The sequence below is a fragment of the Miniopterus natalensis genome, chromosome 20 (genome assembly GCF_054644295.1).
Source record: "Miniopterus natalensis isolate mMinNat1 chromosome 20, mMinNat1.hap1, whole genome shotgun sequence".
Lineage (NCBI taxonomy): Eukaryota > Metazoa > Chordata > Mammalia > Chiroptera > Miniopteridae > Miniopterus > Miniopterus natalensis.
Genome location: NC_142100.1, coordinates 25,248,095 through 25,262,366, shown reverse-complemented (window position 1 = coordinate 25,262,366; position 14,272 = coordinate 25,248,095). Strand labels below are relative to the sequence as shown.

Here is a 14,272-nt window from a genome sequence, read left to right as displayed (position 1 = left end):
CTGCAGGCAGTGCCCCCTGGTGGTCATCCGGGAAACTGTGGGGAAGTGATGCCTCACCTTTCCCAGGGATTAGGGGGATTTTCTTCCCCTTCCCGGTTTCCTTTCTGCCCCCACCCCGGGTTTCTTCCCTCCCTGTCTTTTTTCCCATCATCGGCTTCATGTGCTGTTTTCTCCTGTTTTGAAAGTGATTTTTTTCTTTTTGTGAAATTGATGCTCACCTTAAAACAGTCCAAAATGGTAGCCACTAAGCCCCAGGTGGGTCCGCTGGGGAAACGGGCACCCATTCCTTGTGGGTGTTGGGTTCTGATGCTCTCTGAAGCTCAGTGGGAGTCGAGGTGGCAATGGGAATGGAAAAGGTTTCGCCTCCTGTCTTCTGCCTTTAGTTCCACGGCCCGTGGAAGCTTTTGGGGTTTTTAAGTTGGCATTTCCCCGACCCAGGCAATAAATAGAAATGCCATGTATCAGACCACAAACTGTTCTTGCAGATGTAGCACCTTGAAACAACCAGCCAGGCCCCACGGCTGCGCTGAAGCTGAAGAGGAAACCGTGGCTTTGCCTCACTGCCTCCCGGGGAGGGATTAGGGTTTGCAGAGTGTGGGCTTTTAAAGACACAAACTCACCACTACCTGCTGTCATCTCAGAATCCAGGGAGAGGTCCAGGTGAGCCTCTAGGGGGACATCACTTCAGGACTGCAGACGTGCCCTGTCTTCCGTGCCTGAGACCCTCGGCCCCCTCCTCAGGGCCTTACAGGCATTAAAACACACACACAAAAAAAACCCTAAACTTCTGTCCCCCTTTTCTCCAACGCCCTGGAAACAGGAAGCTGGCTTCTGGGGGGAGCAGCCCTTACCTAAGATTCCCGAGGAGGAGCGGTTATAAGCACCCAAGTTTGGCCTGGGCTCGTATCAACACCAGTGGGAAATATTGGAGCCCGTGGGAAAGAGTGAGTGGGAAGGAGAGGGAAAAACTTTGGACATTTAGCAACATTTACGGGGTACCGGTCTTTTTTTTTAAAAAACACCTTATAATAAAACAAATATAATCTGCACACCATATACAGTTCTGCCACTTAAAGTGCACAATTAGATGTTTTTAGTCTATTGAAAATATTGAAAGAGTTGTATGGCTATCACCACAATCTAATTTTAGAACATTTTCATATCCCCAAAAAGAATCGGGGGTCATTCCATCTTCCCCTGAGCTTTCTCTCCTTCTGGACATTTCCTAGAAATGGAATCATATAGTATGTGGCCTTTTGTGATTGGCTTCTTTCACTTAGCACAATATATTTTTTTAAAATATGCTTTTATTGATTTTTTAGAGAGGAAGGGAGAGGGAGAGGGAGATAGAAACATCAATCAGCTGCCTCCTGCACGCCCCCTACTGGGGATAGAACCCACAACCTGGGCTCGTGCCCTGACCGGGAATCAAACCGGTGACCTCTTGGTTCATGAGCCAACACTCAACCCCTGAGCCACACCAGCCAGGCCACTTAGCACACTATTTTTAAGCTTCGTCTACGTTTAGCATGTGTCAGGACTTCATTCCTTTGCATGGCTGAGTAATATTCTGCTGTAGGCCTACATGTCACGCTCTGTATCCACTCACCTGTTGATGGGCACTTGAGCTGTTCCTACTTTCCGGCGACTGTGAACAGCGCTGCTGTGAAGGTTTGTGTCCAGGTTTTTATGTGAGCACGTGTCTTCATTTCTCTTGGGTAGATACCCAGGAGTATAACTTGACCGGTCAGATGGTACCTCTATGTTTAACTTTTTGAGGACCTGCCAGGCGGTTGTCCACAGCGGCTGCCCCGTTTTCCATTCCCACCAGCTGTGGACGAGGGCCCCAGCTTCTCTACACCCCCACCAGCTCTTACTGTCTTTTTGATGAGCCGTGCTAGCTCAGTCTCTTTTGTTTTAATTTAGTTTATGTTTTCTATCATTTCCTTGAAGTTTATTGTATGGGTTTGCAAGGGCTACCCTAACAACGGATCACAGACTGCCTGGCTTAAACCACAGAAGTTCATTTCCTCACCGTGCTGGGGGCCGAGGTCTGAGATCAAGGTGTCAGCTGGCAGGATATATTTCTTCCCAGGGCTGTTTTTGGTGTGGAGATGGCCGTTGTCTCTGTGTCTTCACATGCTCCTCCCTTTATGTGTCTGTCCCCTAATCTCCTCTACTTACAGTGACACAGTCATACTGAATTAGGGCTCCACCCTAACAACCCGCTTTTAACTTAGTTACCTCTCTAAAGACCTGTTTCCAAATACAGGCACATTTGGAGGTGTGGGGGGGGTTAGGACTTCAACATAGGATCTGTGGGGGGGCCACAGTTCAACCCACAGCATTTATTATAAATTATTTCAGTCACCAGAACATATAAATAATATGATAATGAATACCATGTCCCCTCCCTACCCCCTCAGTTCTAGAAATAAATTCTTGCCAGTACAGCCCCAATGCCCTGGATGTTCCTCAGTGTATATACCAGTTTTTATGTCTTTTTTAAAAAAATGTATGTCTTTATTGGTTTCGGAGGGAGGAGGTGGGGAGAGGAGATAGAAACCTCAGTGGTGAGGGAGGCCTCATTGATCTGCTGCCTCCTGCTGGGAATGGAGCCCACAGGCTGGGAATCCGGCCGAGATCTCCTGGATCCTAGGTCAGTGCTGAACCGCTGAGCCACGCCTGGGCGGCCAGTTTTTAGGTCTTATTTAACCCTTACAAGGAGGCTAGGCGGTGGATGGTCTCATCCCCTTGGTGCCGTGGAAACTGGAGACTCAGAGAGGTACCCTGGCACACTTGGGGCCACACAGCGTGTGTGCAGGAAGGAGTTTTTGTCCCCAGATGTGTTCCTCTGCTCTGAGGAGCTCAGTGAAATGTGGCAAGGGGGAGGGGGAGGGGAGGGAGGCCCGGTGCTATATTTATGCGTTTCCTGGCCCGCGAGGTTAAAAAGCAACAGGAACGGAAGGAGTAAATGACCCAGTGCCCGGGCCGCCGGGGTCTCTGTGTTCCCAGGTCTGCAGCCGGCCTCGCAATTTCATGCAGGTTGGGCTGAAAGATCAAGGGTGCCATTGAGGCTGTCAGGACGCGAGGCGGCAGCGGAGCTGGGTCTGGGTCTGGGTCGGGTTACTTAACAAGTAATTAATGAGAAATGATGATTAGCCAGAAGCGCTTTGATCCGGCTCCCGCAGCACGATGCCCTTTTCTGGAAGTGATTAGGTGCTCTGGGGTCATCTCTGATGTGGCGTCTCTCAAATCGGAGATGCGACGGAATCACTGTCCGTCACCACGCACTCCACTGGCCGCTTCCACCCGTCGTGATGGATTTGTTTGATCCGTCTACACTCTGGCCGCTTCCTTTTATGACCAGGTGGCGGGATTTGGGGGGAGGGGGGGGAGCCGTCTGTGACCTTGGAACCAAGCCGAGGGGATTGAGCTTATTTAAAGCCCGACCTCTGAACTCAGGAGCCAGTCGACCTGCTCGCCAGCCAGACACAGCTACCTGGCCGGCTCGTCTGGTCATTCCCGGGGAGGAAACTGAGGAAGAGGGGAGGCCCAGCCTCGGCTGCCTGGAGAAAGCCAGGCTGTTGGAGCACACTGCTTCTTTTTTATAAAAAATGTCTTTATTGATTTCAGAGAGAGGAAGGGAGAGGGAGAGAGAAGCACCAATGATGACAGAGTCATTAATTGGCTGCCTCCTGCATGCCCCCCACTGGGGATCGAGCCCGCAACCCGGGCCTGTGCCCTGACCGGGAATCGAACCCCGATCTCCTGGATCCTAGGTCGATGCTCAACCTCTGAGCCAGGCCGGCCGGCACGCCCTGCTTCTTAATCCATTATCTCTAGTGGCCAACTCAGGCTGCCACTTGAATTTCAATTATTGGCAGTTTCTTTGGAGTGTAGGAGCAGAGAGGCCAGCGTGCGCATGAACAAGCGCAGTGACGGGACGTGGGGACAGTCCTCTTCAGCGGTCACTGGATCGGCTTCCTCACGAGGAGGGGAGGGGGCCCCACAGGAAAGTGACACACACACACCTGATGTGTGTGTCACCCCCGGCTCGGCTGCGTTTCTCTTCCCCTCGTGCCGCATTGGTCACTTAGACGTGGGAGGCGACAAGGCCGGGTGTCTCCGGAGTGACACAGCCCTTCCCGGAAGGAGAGGCCCGCAGTTCGTTCCGAGAGGCCCCCGTGTACTTCCTGTTCCTACTCGGCTCCCGAGTCCTGTCACCCCGAGTCATTCAGTCGGCGGTGTGCAGTGGAGGTGGAGGAAGCCGGCGACAAGCGTGACTGCTGTTCGTGTCTTCTGCTCAGGGCCAGGCAGTGCGGTCCAGTGAGGACCAGTCCTCAGGCATCAGCTTTACCTGGGGAACATGTTGGAAAAAAATACAGCTTCCACCTTGGCTGAGTGATCAGAGCATCGGCCCACGAACTGCAGGGTCCCGGGTTCAGTTCCAGCCAAGGGCATGTACCTGGGTTGCAGGCTCGATCCCCGGCCTTGGTCGGGGTGTGTGCAGGAGGCAACCAACGGATGTGTCTCGCTCACGTCGATGTTTCTCTCTCTCTCTCTTCCACTCTTTCTGAGAAAGCAATGGAAAAAAATATTCTCGGTTGAGCATTAATACAAACGAAAGATGGTCTGCTCATTCTGAACAAAGCTGATCACATCAACAACAGAAGAATCCACCCCTAGCCCACCCGCCAAAGGGGGGCGCAACAGCTTCTCGCTGTCTCCAGGCCTCGTTGGTGTCTCGGACCCCTCTGTAAATTGAGCCTCAGTCAAACTCTTCTCTGTGACCTGGTGGGAGGGAGCCTCCGCCAGCTTCTTGAGACCGGAGCGTGCCTGTTAATTTTCTCCGTATCTAGGTTTGCACCCTTTCTTGCACGATTGATCCCAGAGAGCAAGGGCCCAGGAAATGTCTGTTGAATGAATGAACTTGATAGCGAGGCCTTCCCAGAGCTTCTAGAAGATGAAGTTGTGTTCAATCGCTTTCAGTCACGTTGCTCTCCAAGTGCCTCCGAGTCCTCTCTTTTATGAAAATAAGGTCCTCTCCTATCTTTAACTTTTGTGTCCCAGTTCCGCTAAGAGGGGCCCCGTTGGCCCTGGAATTTAGGCACCTTCCTTTATCCCGCTGGCCTAGAAAGCTCCTGTCCCCCCCCTGGAATTTTTTGGCCATCACCTGTGTCATTGTACAACCGCTTTATTTATTGGAGCTTTAAGGCAGCGTTCCGTCAAAATAACCTATAATTAAAGTCTGCAGCCCAGGATTTCTTTCTTCGGCTGATAACCTGCTCAGCTGTCTGTGTTAATAATGCCAGCGACAAGTTCTTGGAAAGCAGTTGTGGCGTTGAGGGCTCCTGCCTTCGGTGGAGTAATTAGAAAGCCAGGCCCCCGCTGGAAATGATTGGGTGCCATTGTCACGGTTATATTTCTGGAACAATGGCCTATCCTTCAGTCTTTTCCCTTTTTGTCAAATGTCATCGTGTATTTTCCCGTTTTGAAAGGAAGACACTTGATTGCCGGCGCTGGGAGTAAGGTGTCCTGTTCTTTTTTTGCCCCCTTGTCCATAACTTGGCTTTGTTAGGAAGATGGATGGGTGTGCTACCAAATGATGTTCAGGTCGCCTCGCTCCAAACTCAGGTGCTCTGGAGGAAAAGGCACGAGGAGGGGAATGCAGGTGAAATTTTACGTTGCTTAAGTTTGCTTCCTGTTGCAAAGGTGGGAAGGGCAAGTGTATTTGTTGGGACAAAGACAGGAGGTGGGTACACCTGAAACTAATACAAAATAGTATTGAATATAAAGTGTAATTGAAAAATAAAATTAAAGAGCAGCGGGAGGTGAAAGCTATAGTAAAGCCTGCTCTCACCTCCTGACCCACCAATGAATGAAAATGTCTCGATAGCAAAGCGCTTTGCAGGAGTTTGGAGATAATTTTACTTATAAAGGTGATTTTTTGGGGGGGGCGGGGACTCCTGAGATTCATTTCTCTCTCTGTTAATGTTTGTGGGACAGAAGGGTTCCAGTTTCTCCACATCTTCACCAGCACTTATTTGCTGTGGGTTTGTTTTTAAAAATAGCCATCATGACGGGTGTTGCTTCTTAACTCACTTTATTATTTCTTGTTAATGCTCACCGAGGATATTTTTTCCATCGATTTTTAGAGAGAGCGGAAGGGGGGGGAGAGAGAGCGAGAGAGAGAGAAACATTGACGTGAGAGAGACACATCAATTGGTTGCCTCCCGACCCGGGGCTGGGGATTGAACCTGCAACCCAGGTACGTGCCCTTGACCGGGAATTGAACCCACAACCCTTTGGTCCCACAGGCCGATGCTCTAACCACTAAGCAACCCCAGCCGGGGCTAACTCACTTTATTTTTTATGCTCAAGTATTGTTTAGAAAATTCACAGACATCATGAGGAGTCTACGTCTGTCTTTCCTCCATAGAATAATCTGGAAGGGCTGCGTTGGGTTGGCTCCTTGCTTCCCGGCACCGTCGCTGCTTGTGCCGACACCGGTTGGTCGCGCTCTCCCGTGTGCGTAGCTTCGGGAGGTGCGGAGTGAAGCGCGTCATCCGTCCCGTGGGAGTTGGTGGTGCGTTGGCCACCACGACCTCCAGCCCAGGGCCGGCCCTCGTCCCTCGGGGTCGCCCTTCACTCGCCATCCTCCCGAGGCGGCGCGAGCTGGCTTAGCCTTGCCCTTTGAAGACCAGTTTTCAAAGCGAGGAGTCCGTTTAGCGACAGCTTCCAAGAGTGACAGATGAGCCTCGTCAGGCTTTTTCTATTCGGCGTGTCATAAACTCGTGGATTTCCATAGATCCAGGGGGATTTCAAAGGCAAATTGGCCTGCTGGAGATAGGCCATTTTTAAAGAAAAGCAAGAACGGTGTATGAAGAGAGGACCATGGCAGTTCTGTGTGTGTGTGTGTGTGTCCATTACTCCCTCCCAGCCACACCAGAGCATTTGCATTTGCCAGGTGTGTGTGTGTATGTGTCCCCATTCCTCTCCCAGCCACACCAGAGCATTTGCACTTGCCAGGTGTGTGTGTGTATGTGTCCCCATTCCTCTCCCAGCCACACCAGAGCATTTGCATTTGCCAGGTGTGTGTGTGTGTGTGTGTGTGTGTGTGTGTCCCCATTCCTCTCCCAGCCACACCAGAGCATTTGCATGTGCAGGTGTATGTGTGTGTGTGTGTCTATGTTCCCCCATCCCTCCCCCGCAGCCACACAGGAACATTTGCATTTGCCAGGTGTATGTGTGTGCATATGCGGACACACGCGTGTGCATGCATGGGTGAGTGCGTGTGTTTCTACCCCCCACCCCCAGCCACACGGGAGCATTTGCATTTGCATTGACCAGGCCCGCATCCATCCCTAAGTGAAAGGCATTGAAGTTTTGTCAGCCCAACGGTGGCTGTTAGCACCTCATTGAAGAGGCGATTCAACTCTCTCCTTGATTTGATTAGTTTCAACGTGCCCCGGGCTTTAGGGCCCACATTCCCAACCGGGTTACCTTTTAGGTATAGGGACTAAGATAACTCTTAATACACTTCTTTCTTTAGGTGAAATTCACCTAACATAAAAATAACCATTTTAGCTCTGGCAGGTGTGGCTCAGTTGGTCAGAACATCATTGAGTGCACCAAAATGTTGTGGGTTCGATCCCCGGTCAGGGCATTTACGGGAGGCAACTCGAGGTTTCTCTCTCTCTCTCTCTCAAAACCAATAAAAAAGTAACCATTTTAAAGTGAACAGTTCAGTGGCACTTAGTACATTCATGATGTTGTGCAATCACCACCTCTGTCTAAATTCCAAGATAATTCCACTGCTCCAAAAAGAAACCCTGTACCCATTAGCTGTCACTCCCCACTCCTCAAACACCCCATACCCCTGGCAACCACCACTCTGCTTTCTGTCTTTCTGGATTTCCCTCTTCTGGATGTATCGTATGGATGGAGTCATGCAGTCTGTGGCCTTTTGTGTGCAGCTCTTGCACTTAGCATCCTGTTTCCAAGGTTTATCCACATGGTGGCTGTGTGTCAGTGCTTCGTCCCTTTTGGTGGCCGCATAATATTCCATTGGGTGGAAAGACCATATTTTGTTTCCTCACTCGGTATTGGATGGAATTTGGGTTGACTCCACCTTCTGCCATTGTGAACAGAGATGCTGTCAATGGTGAGCATGATTTTTGTCCTTGCCTGTCTGCTTTATTGTCCCGTTTTGCATCATCTCTGGATTCGGTTTTTTCTTTCGAGTCTAAGTTCCACACACACAGACATTTCTCCAACGTCTTTCTTTGGAGGATGGTGGCCCTGGTGTCAGGAAACCAAGGGGGGTGTGTGTGGATATTTGGCCTTGTTATGAAAAATATTTTTAAAAGACAGAAGTCTTGGTTGTAGGCTGGAATTATGCACTTTTAGCTCCTGGAGATGGTGGGGAGGGCAGTCTGTCAAATCAACCCATTTGTTCGTCTGAATTGTCTGAGCGCTCAGCCTCAGCCTGGATATTTGTGGGGAAATAAATAGAGAAGGGAAATAACTCACTAAGGTCAGCAAATGAATCGGAAATGCGGCGGAGGGTGGAAAAACATTTCTCAGATCAGTGCCATTCACCTGTTAAACTTTAAGTTAGTTTCTTAAAAATCCTATGCACAGTCACACATCTCCCAGTGGATGTGAATATTTATTGGTTGATTTTGGTAATGTAAGGAGACATTATTAGGAGAAGGAGCCCCATTTAACAGGAAGCTCTGTCTGTCGAGAGGGCCTATATGACAAATAGACTTGGTTTTTAAATGCCTGTGGAATGACTCTCCAAGGGGGAAATAAAAAGTAACTAAACAACATCAGTAATTTCCTTAACAGGAATCACGGAAGCCTTTTTGTCACTGGGGCACTCTTTGGACTGTAGTTTTATTCAGGCAACCCTGCAATCAGTCCTAAGTTGCTATGTGACACTATGCAAAAATTCCTATTTATATTTTATTAGAAAAATAACTTGTCCAAAGCCCTCCTTTTGCCGTCAAGGGGGAAAACCTATTGAAGAACAGAGAGAGAGACATGTGGTGAAATGATAGTAAGATAACTGAAGCATGCATTCTCTATTGCTTGTGAAGCATAAATTATTACTTGCCTTAGGAAGCGACCCCTTGCATGCCCACTTCGACATTTTTGTTCCCTCCTTAGGGGCACATTGGCAAATGGTGTCCCTTGGTTCACGAGAGTACTGGACACAGAGAATCCATTCTCTCGCCTGCCCCTAGCCTCTAGAAGATAATGTTCCCAAGCTGTAGAGGTGGGCACAGGGAAAGGGGCCACATGCAGGAGAGACCCTTGCCCTTGGAGAGCCCAGAGTCCAGGGGACACTTGCCCAGTCTGCCCTTTTCCCTTCCAGTTCCCAGAAGTGGGGGTGGAGAGGATGCATTCCTGCCACCTTGTTACCTAAGCTTCCCTGCCTGTCCCCACCCTGGATCAGCCTGCAGCACCCATAGGTGGCTAAGTCTCGGCAAAATCTCTTGGCAAAAGGATTCGTTCCTGGTGTCTCAGGATCCCATAGGCGGACCAGAAAATTAAATGACACTCAGAGAGAAAGCGGGGAAGTGGGTGACGACTGTGACCCAGGCGGACTTGGCATCCATCTGTTTTTATTTCTTCACCACTTGGTGAAAGTTCTGGATCCTCCTGGCTCGGGGCAAGCGCCAACTGCCCGGTGGCATCAGCTTTGGCGAGCGCTTTCTAAGAATGTCAGCCTGGGCCGAGCGGAGCCGGGAGAGGGCTCAGTTCTTAGGGTCGCTCAAAGATGCGATCGAGCCCTGGCCTGGTGGCTCAGTTGATTAGAGTGTCATTCCCTACATCGAAAGGTTGCAGGTTTGATTCCCGGTCAGGGCAGATACCTAGGTTGCGGGTTCAATCCCCGGTTGGGGTACACAGGGGAGCAACCAATTGTTTCTCTCTCCCATCGATGTTTCTCTCTCCCCCCTCCCTCTCTCTTCCTCTACCTCCTTCCCTTTCATTCTTTAAAAATCAATGGAAAAAAATATCCTCAGGTAAGGATTAACAAAACAAAATATATCCTTGGGTGAAAATTAAAGAGGAAAAAAAAAGATGAGATCCAGAGGGAGAGAGAAATGAGCCTAAGGCACAAAGTAAATGCTAAATTTTAAGGTGGGAGGGGCTGGTGCAATGTATTTTATATCCAGTCCAGGAGGCCACTATTAATACAAAGCAGATGTTGGATAATTGTGTGCACCAGTTAGCTAAAGGGAAACAGAGAAGTGAGAAGCTCTTTGCAAGTGCCAGAAGACGAATCTTTAGCGGTGTTAGGATAGTGGCTGGTGTTTAGGGAGAGAGCACATTTTTTACATGTTAGTCCTGCTTGATGTATTGTTATTCGGGAACCTCTGTACCTTTGTGTTTTTGACCAATTACAATGACGTGAAAGCATGAATAGCATTTATGAGCCCCTCCCCTTTCTTTCAAGGGTTTCCTCCCTGGTGGATGCCCCCCTAAGACTGCATCAGATTCAGGCTTCAGTCCAGATAAGACCTTTGGGGGCAGCGTGAGGTGTGTGTGTGTGTGGGGGGGGTTCTTTTGCTTGTTTTTCTGTTGTTAACCTTGAGTGGATTGTGAAAAAAATCTAAGCTACTCAGAACGGACATATTTCAGTAAAGAGCAAGTCCGCTGGGACTTTTTCCCCCCTTATAGTGTCAATGGCTGTTTCCATTCCAGACAGACTTTAAAATCCACTCTGTGCCACTGGCACATCCCCGTTAATTCACTCGGGCTGACTCCCTGCTAGAAGCCGCCTGGGTTTTGTTTACAAGTTCTCTCCCGCCCGCCTGTTCTGCCTGCCTGGAAAGACCAGGCCACGACCTGCCCGTGGGTCCCTTCTGTTCTCACCGTGGGTTTCGTGGCCAGTGGCCTCAGCATGAGTAACAGTTGGATGACGCCACAGAGTTGACCCCCCAGGTTTCACAGCGGACGGGCTTTGTCTTGGGAAGGCCTCTGATGGCCTTACCGAAGGTCCCCCGGCCCTCTGTGGGGCAAGCCTGCCGGTGTCACAGGTGAAGAATCTGGGCAGGTACAGGTATGCGTGCGTGGGGTCCCGTTGGGCAGGGCATTCCTCGTCGGGTGCTGAGGGTGCCAGCTGCTGGGCGAGGTCTTGCAGCCTCAGCCTGAGTTGACCGATGGTTTCTGGACGCTTCCAGCAGCCTTGGCCGCTACAGGTGAAGGTCGGAGTTCCTTCTTCGGAGGAAGGGCTGCTGGCCTAAGTGCCCTATCGACTTTATTATTTTTTAATGAATTTACAGTAACAATTTTCTGCAGGAGTGGGCTCCCTTTGGGGTCAATACTAGGAACCTTTACAGTTCATAAGGATTTAGAAACCCACACCCTCTGGGCCAGCCTGGGGCGGGGGGTCCTGCCAGTCTCCCAGGCGAACTGGGGGCGCCCACCTGGGACCGAGGGCTTTCAGGGCTTCCCTCCGGGAGCCTCCCCGTCTGGGGCTCCATCTGAACTCCCACCTGCCCCCCCCCCCCCCCCCCCGTTCAGCGCTCATTCCCTCTCGACCTGGAAAAGCAAACCTGGGGGCACAGAGGGCGGCGTCAGGGCACCGGCCCAACCCAAGTGCCCCGGTCTGGGAGAACCAGGCCCCCGGGCCGAACCCGGGCCCGCGGGCCTGCAAAGCGCTGGGCGCGGGATTCTCGGGTCCGCGGGCATCCTCAGGTGCTGGTCCCGGAGCTCGTGCAAACCCGGGAGCCCGGGCGCCGCCTCCGGGGCCGCGGGGACCGTGCGCGGCGTCGCGCGCTGGGGCGCCCCCCACGGCCCGCGCGCCCCGCGCGCCCGCACAAAAGACCCCACCCCGGCCGGCCGTGCATTTCCTGTGTGTCCCGCGGCGCGCGGGCCGGGCGGGGCACGGGCACGCCCCCACGCAGCCCCGGTCCCCGCGCGCCGGCCGCGAGGGGCCGCCCTCCGCGGGCCCGCCCCCGGGTCCCCGCGGCCCCGGCTCCCTTTGTGTGCGGCCCGAGAGCCGCCGCCGCGCCATTGGCCCGCCCGCCCGGGGGGCCAGCCCCTTCCTGGCTCGCCTCATGCATATGCATGAGCGCCCGGCCCGCCGCCGGCCCCGCCCCCGCCGGCCCCGCCCCGCCCCCTCCCGCGCGGGCGTGCGAGGCGCGCGGCGCGGCTCCCTCCTCGCGGCGGCGGGAGCCCGAGCCCGAGCCCGAGCCCGAGCCCGGGCGAGCCGAGCCTGCTGCGGGCGGGCGGCGGCGGCGGCGCTGCTCCAGCCATGTCCGCGCGCGCGAGCCTGGGCCCACCATGAGCCATGGCCATGTCCGTGAGCGCCGAGGACGACGACTATGAATCGGAGCCGGACCAGGTCGGGGGCCCGGGGTGGGGCTGAGGGAGGGACCCGCCGCCCGCCGCCCGCCCGGCCGGCCTCCGGAGCGACCGACTGACTGACGCGCCCGGGGCGGCCGCGACGCCACCCCGCCGCGATGAGGAGAAAGTTTTGCAGCCGCCGCCGGCGGTGCCGCCAGGGCCGGGCCCGAGCGGGGCACCGGGGAGCGCGGCAGGCCGGCGGGCGCCCCGGGCCCCGCAGCCGGGCCGGGCAGGGGGCGTGTGCGGGCGGCGGGGCGGCGGGGACAATGTGGGCCTCGGCGTCGCCGTCGGGCGGGCCCTGCCGGGCGCCGGCCCGGGCCCCGCGGGGCAAGTTGCGGGCGCCGGCGCGCGGGCGGCCGGGGCGCGCCTCGCCCTCCCCTCGCGCCCTCGCCCCGCGGCCCACGCGCGCCCCGGGACCGCGGGCGCCGGCGCCCCCCGTCCTTTTTCCGTTCGCGAAGTTGCCCCCGGGACCCTCGGCCTCTGCGCCGGAGGACGCCGCGGCCCGGAGGGTGGGCGGCCCCGGGCCCGTGGGCCCGACGGCCCGAGCTTTTGTCTGGGCGCCGCGCGCCCGCCGTGGGCCGCCGAGGCAGGAGGGAGACAGGAAGGGGCGCGAGCCGCGGCCGGCGCGGGGAATCCGGAACCGGCGAGCGCGCCCGGCGGCGGCGGCGGCGGCGGCGGCCGTGACCCCAGATGGCAGCGTTTGGCCTCCGTGGGGCTGAGCAGGGGAAGCAGCCTCTCTCGGGAGCAGGCGGGGGGGCGAGAGGTCTGCGTGTAAAACAAAGCCCTGGGTGTGTTGACGGCGTGGATGGACTCCGGGGAGATTCTCGTGCAGGAAGCGGGAGGAGGAGAGTGGATGGTGCGCGGAGCGTCCTCTGCACGGCGTCGGAACCAGGGCACGGGCGCGGGGCAGTCGGCGTCGGGCGGGGGAGGCGTCCTGGGGGCCCGGGACTGGGGGAGCGAGACGCTTGCTGGCAGCCCCGGGGGGGTGTTTCCAACACGGGGTGAAGGTGTTTGGGGACGTGCAGGCCTCGGTGTGGGTTTTATCCTGACGTTCGCGGCGCGATTGAGGAAGTGCTGTCTAGGCTGCACTCGAGTCGTATCGCACGTTATTAAGTGGCTTTCTTGCACCGAGAGGGAGTTAAATTGTATTGTTTTTCTCAGTTTGGCTGGATATTTTTCAGGCGCACGTACCTTGTGAGCTGTTCCCGAATCGGACTGGTCTTATGCATTGGATTAAGCCAGAGACAACCCAAGTGATTTGGTTTGGTGTGTGTGTGTGTGTGTGTGTGTGTGCTTGGAACTTTTACCAAGGCAGGAGCGCTGTCGAGGAATGGTTCTCACGTCCTCAGGGCTCAGTCCGCACCTGCACGCTAGGTATGTCAGTTCCGTTTGGGTCTACCCCCATTTCAAGGGCATCTGGTCATTCTTAAGGCACGTCTTCTAGACAGGGTACTTGCCCTTGGGTGTTTCAGGAGCCAGGTTCCTGTTACCTGTTTTGTTTTCTGTTTTTTTAATTTGGCCACACCCTATGGCCTACGGGAGCTGTAATCTTTTGACACTGCGTGAGACGAGACTTAGTACGTCTCTGGATTTAAAAACACATTTTCAGGTCCTGCCCCTCCGGAGAGAAGCGTCCCTCCATCGGGAGAGGACCCGTACTCCCTGTAGTTCAATTTTGTTGGCTGCCGTCTCCGTCAGTTCAGTGCAGCACTTGGAGTTGTTAGCCACGCAAGTTCTTGAGGTTGGGATGTTCACTTGAAGGTGATTTTTCCCCCACTCAGATGCACGGAGGGAGATGACCTCTGGGCAACAGGTTTTTCTTGTAGTAGTCGCAACAGAGAAGACAGTTGTCAGCTAAGATAAGTAGCGATGGGAACACTCCAGGCTGTGGCTCGCCTGCCACTAG

General features: G+C 54.3%; 1 protein-coding gene across 3 annotated transcripts in view; it reads left to right on the top strand.

Annotated features, from left to right (window-relative positions):
- KDM2B (lysine demethylase 2B) overlaps nucleotides 1-14,272 on the top strand; it is a 74,968-nt gene that overhangs the window by 41,324 nt on the left and 19,372 nt on the right. The window contains exon 1 of one of the 3 annotated variants that reach the window (XM_087828450.1): nucleotides 12,230-12,364. The exons of the other annotated variants lie outside the window; for them this stretch is intronic. Within the exon in view, the coding sequence (XP_087684576.1) occupies nucleotides 12,311-12,364 (54 nt within the window). The 5' untranslated portion in view covers nucleotides 12,230-12,310. Of the gene's footprint in view, nucleotides 1-12,229; nucleotides 12,365-14,272 lie in introns of those variants that run through there. 3 annotated transcript variants of the gene reach the window in all.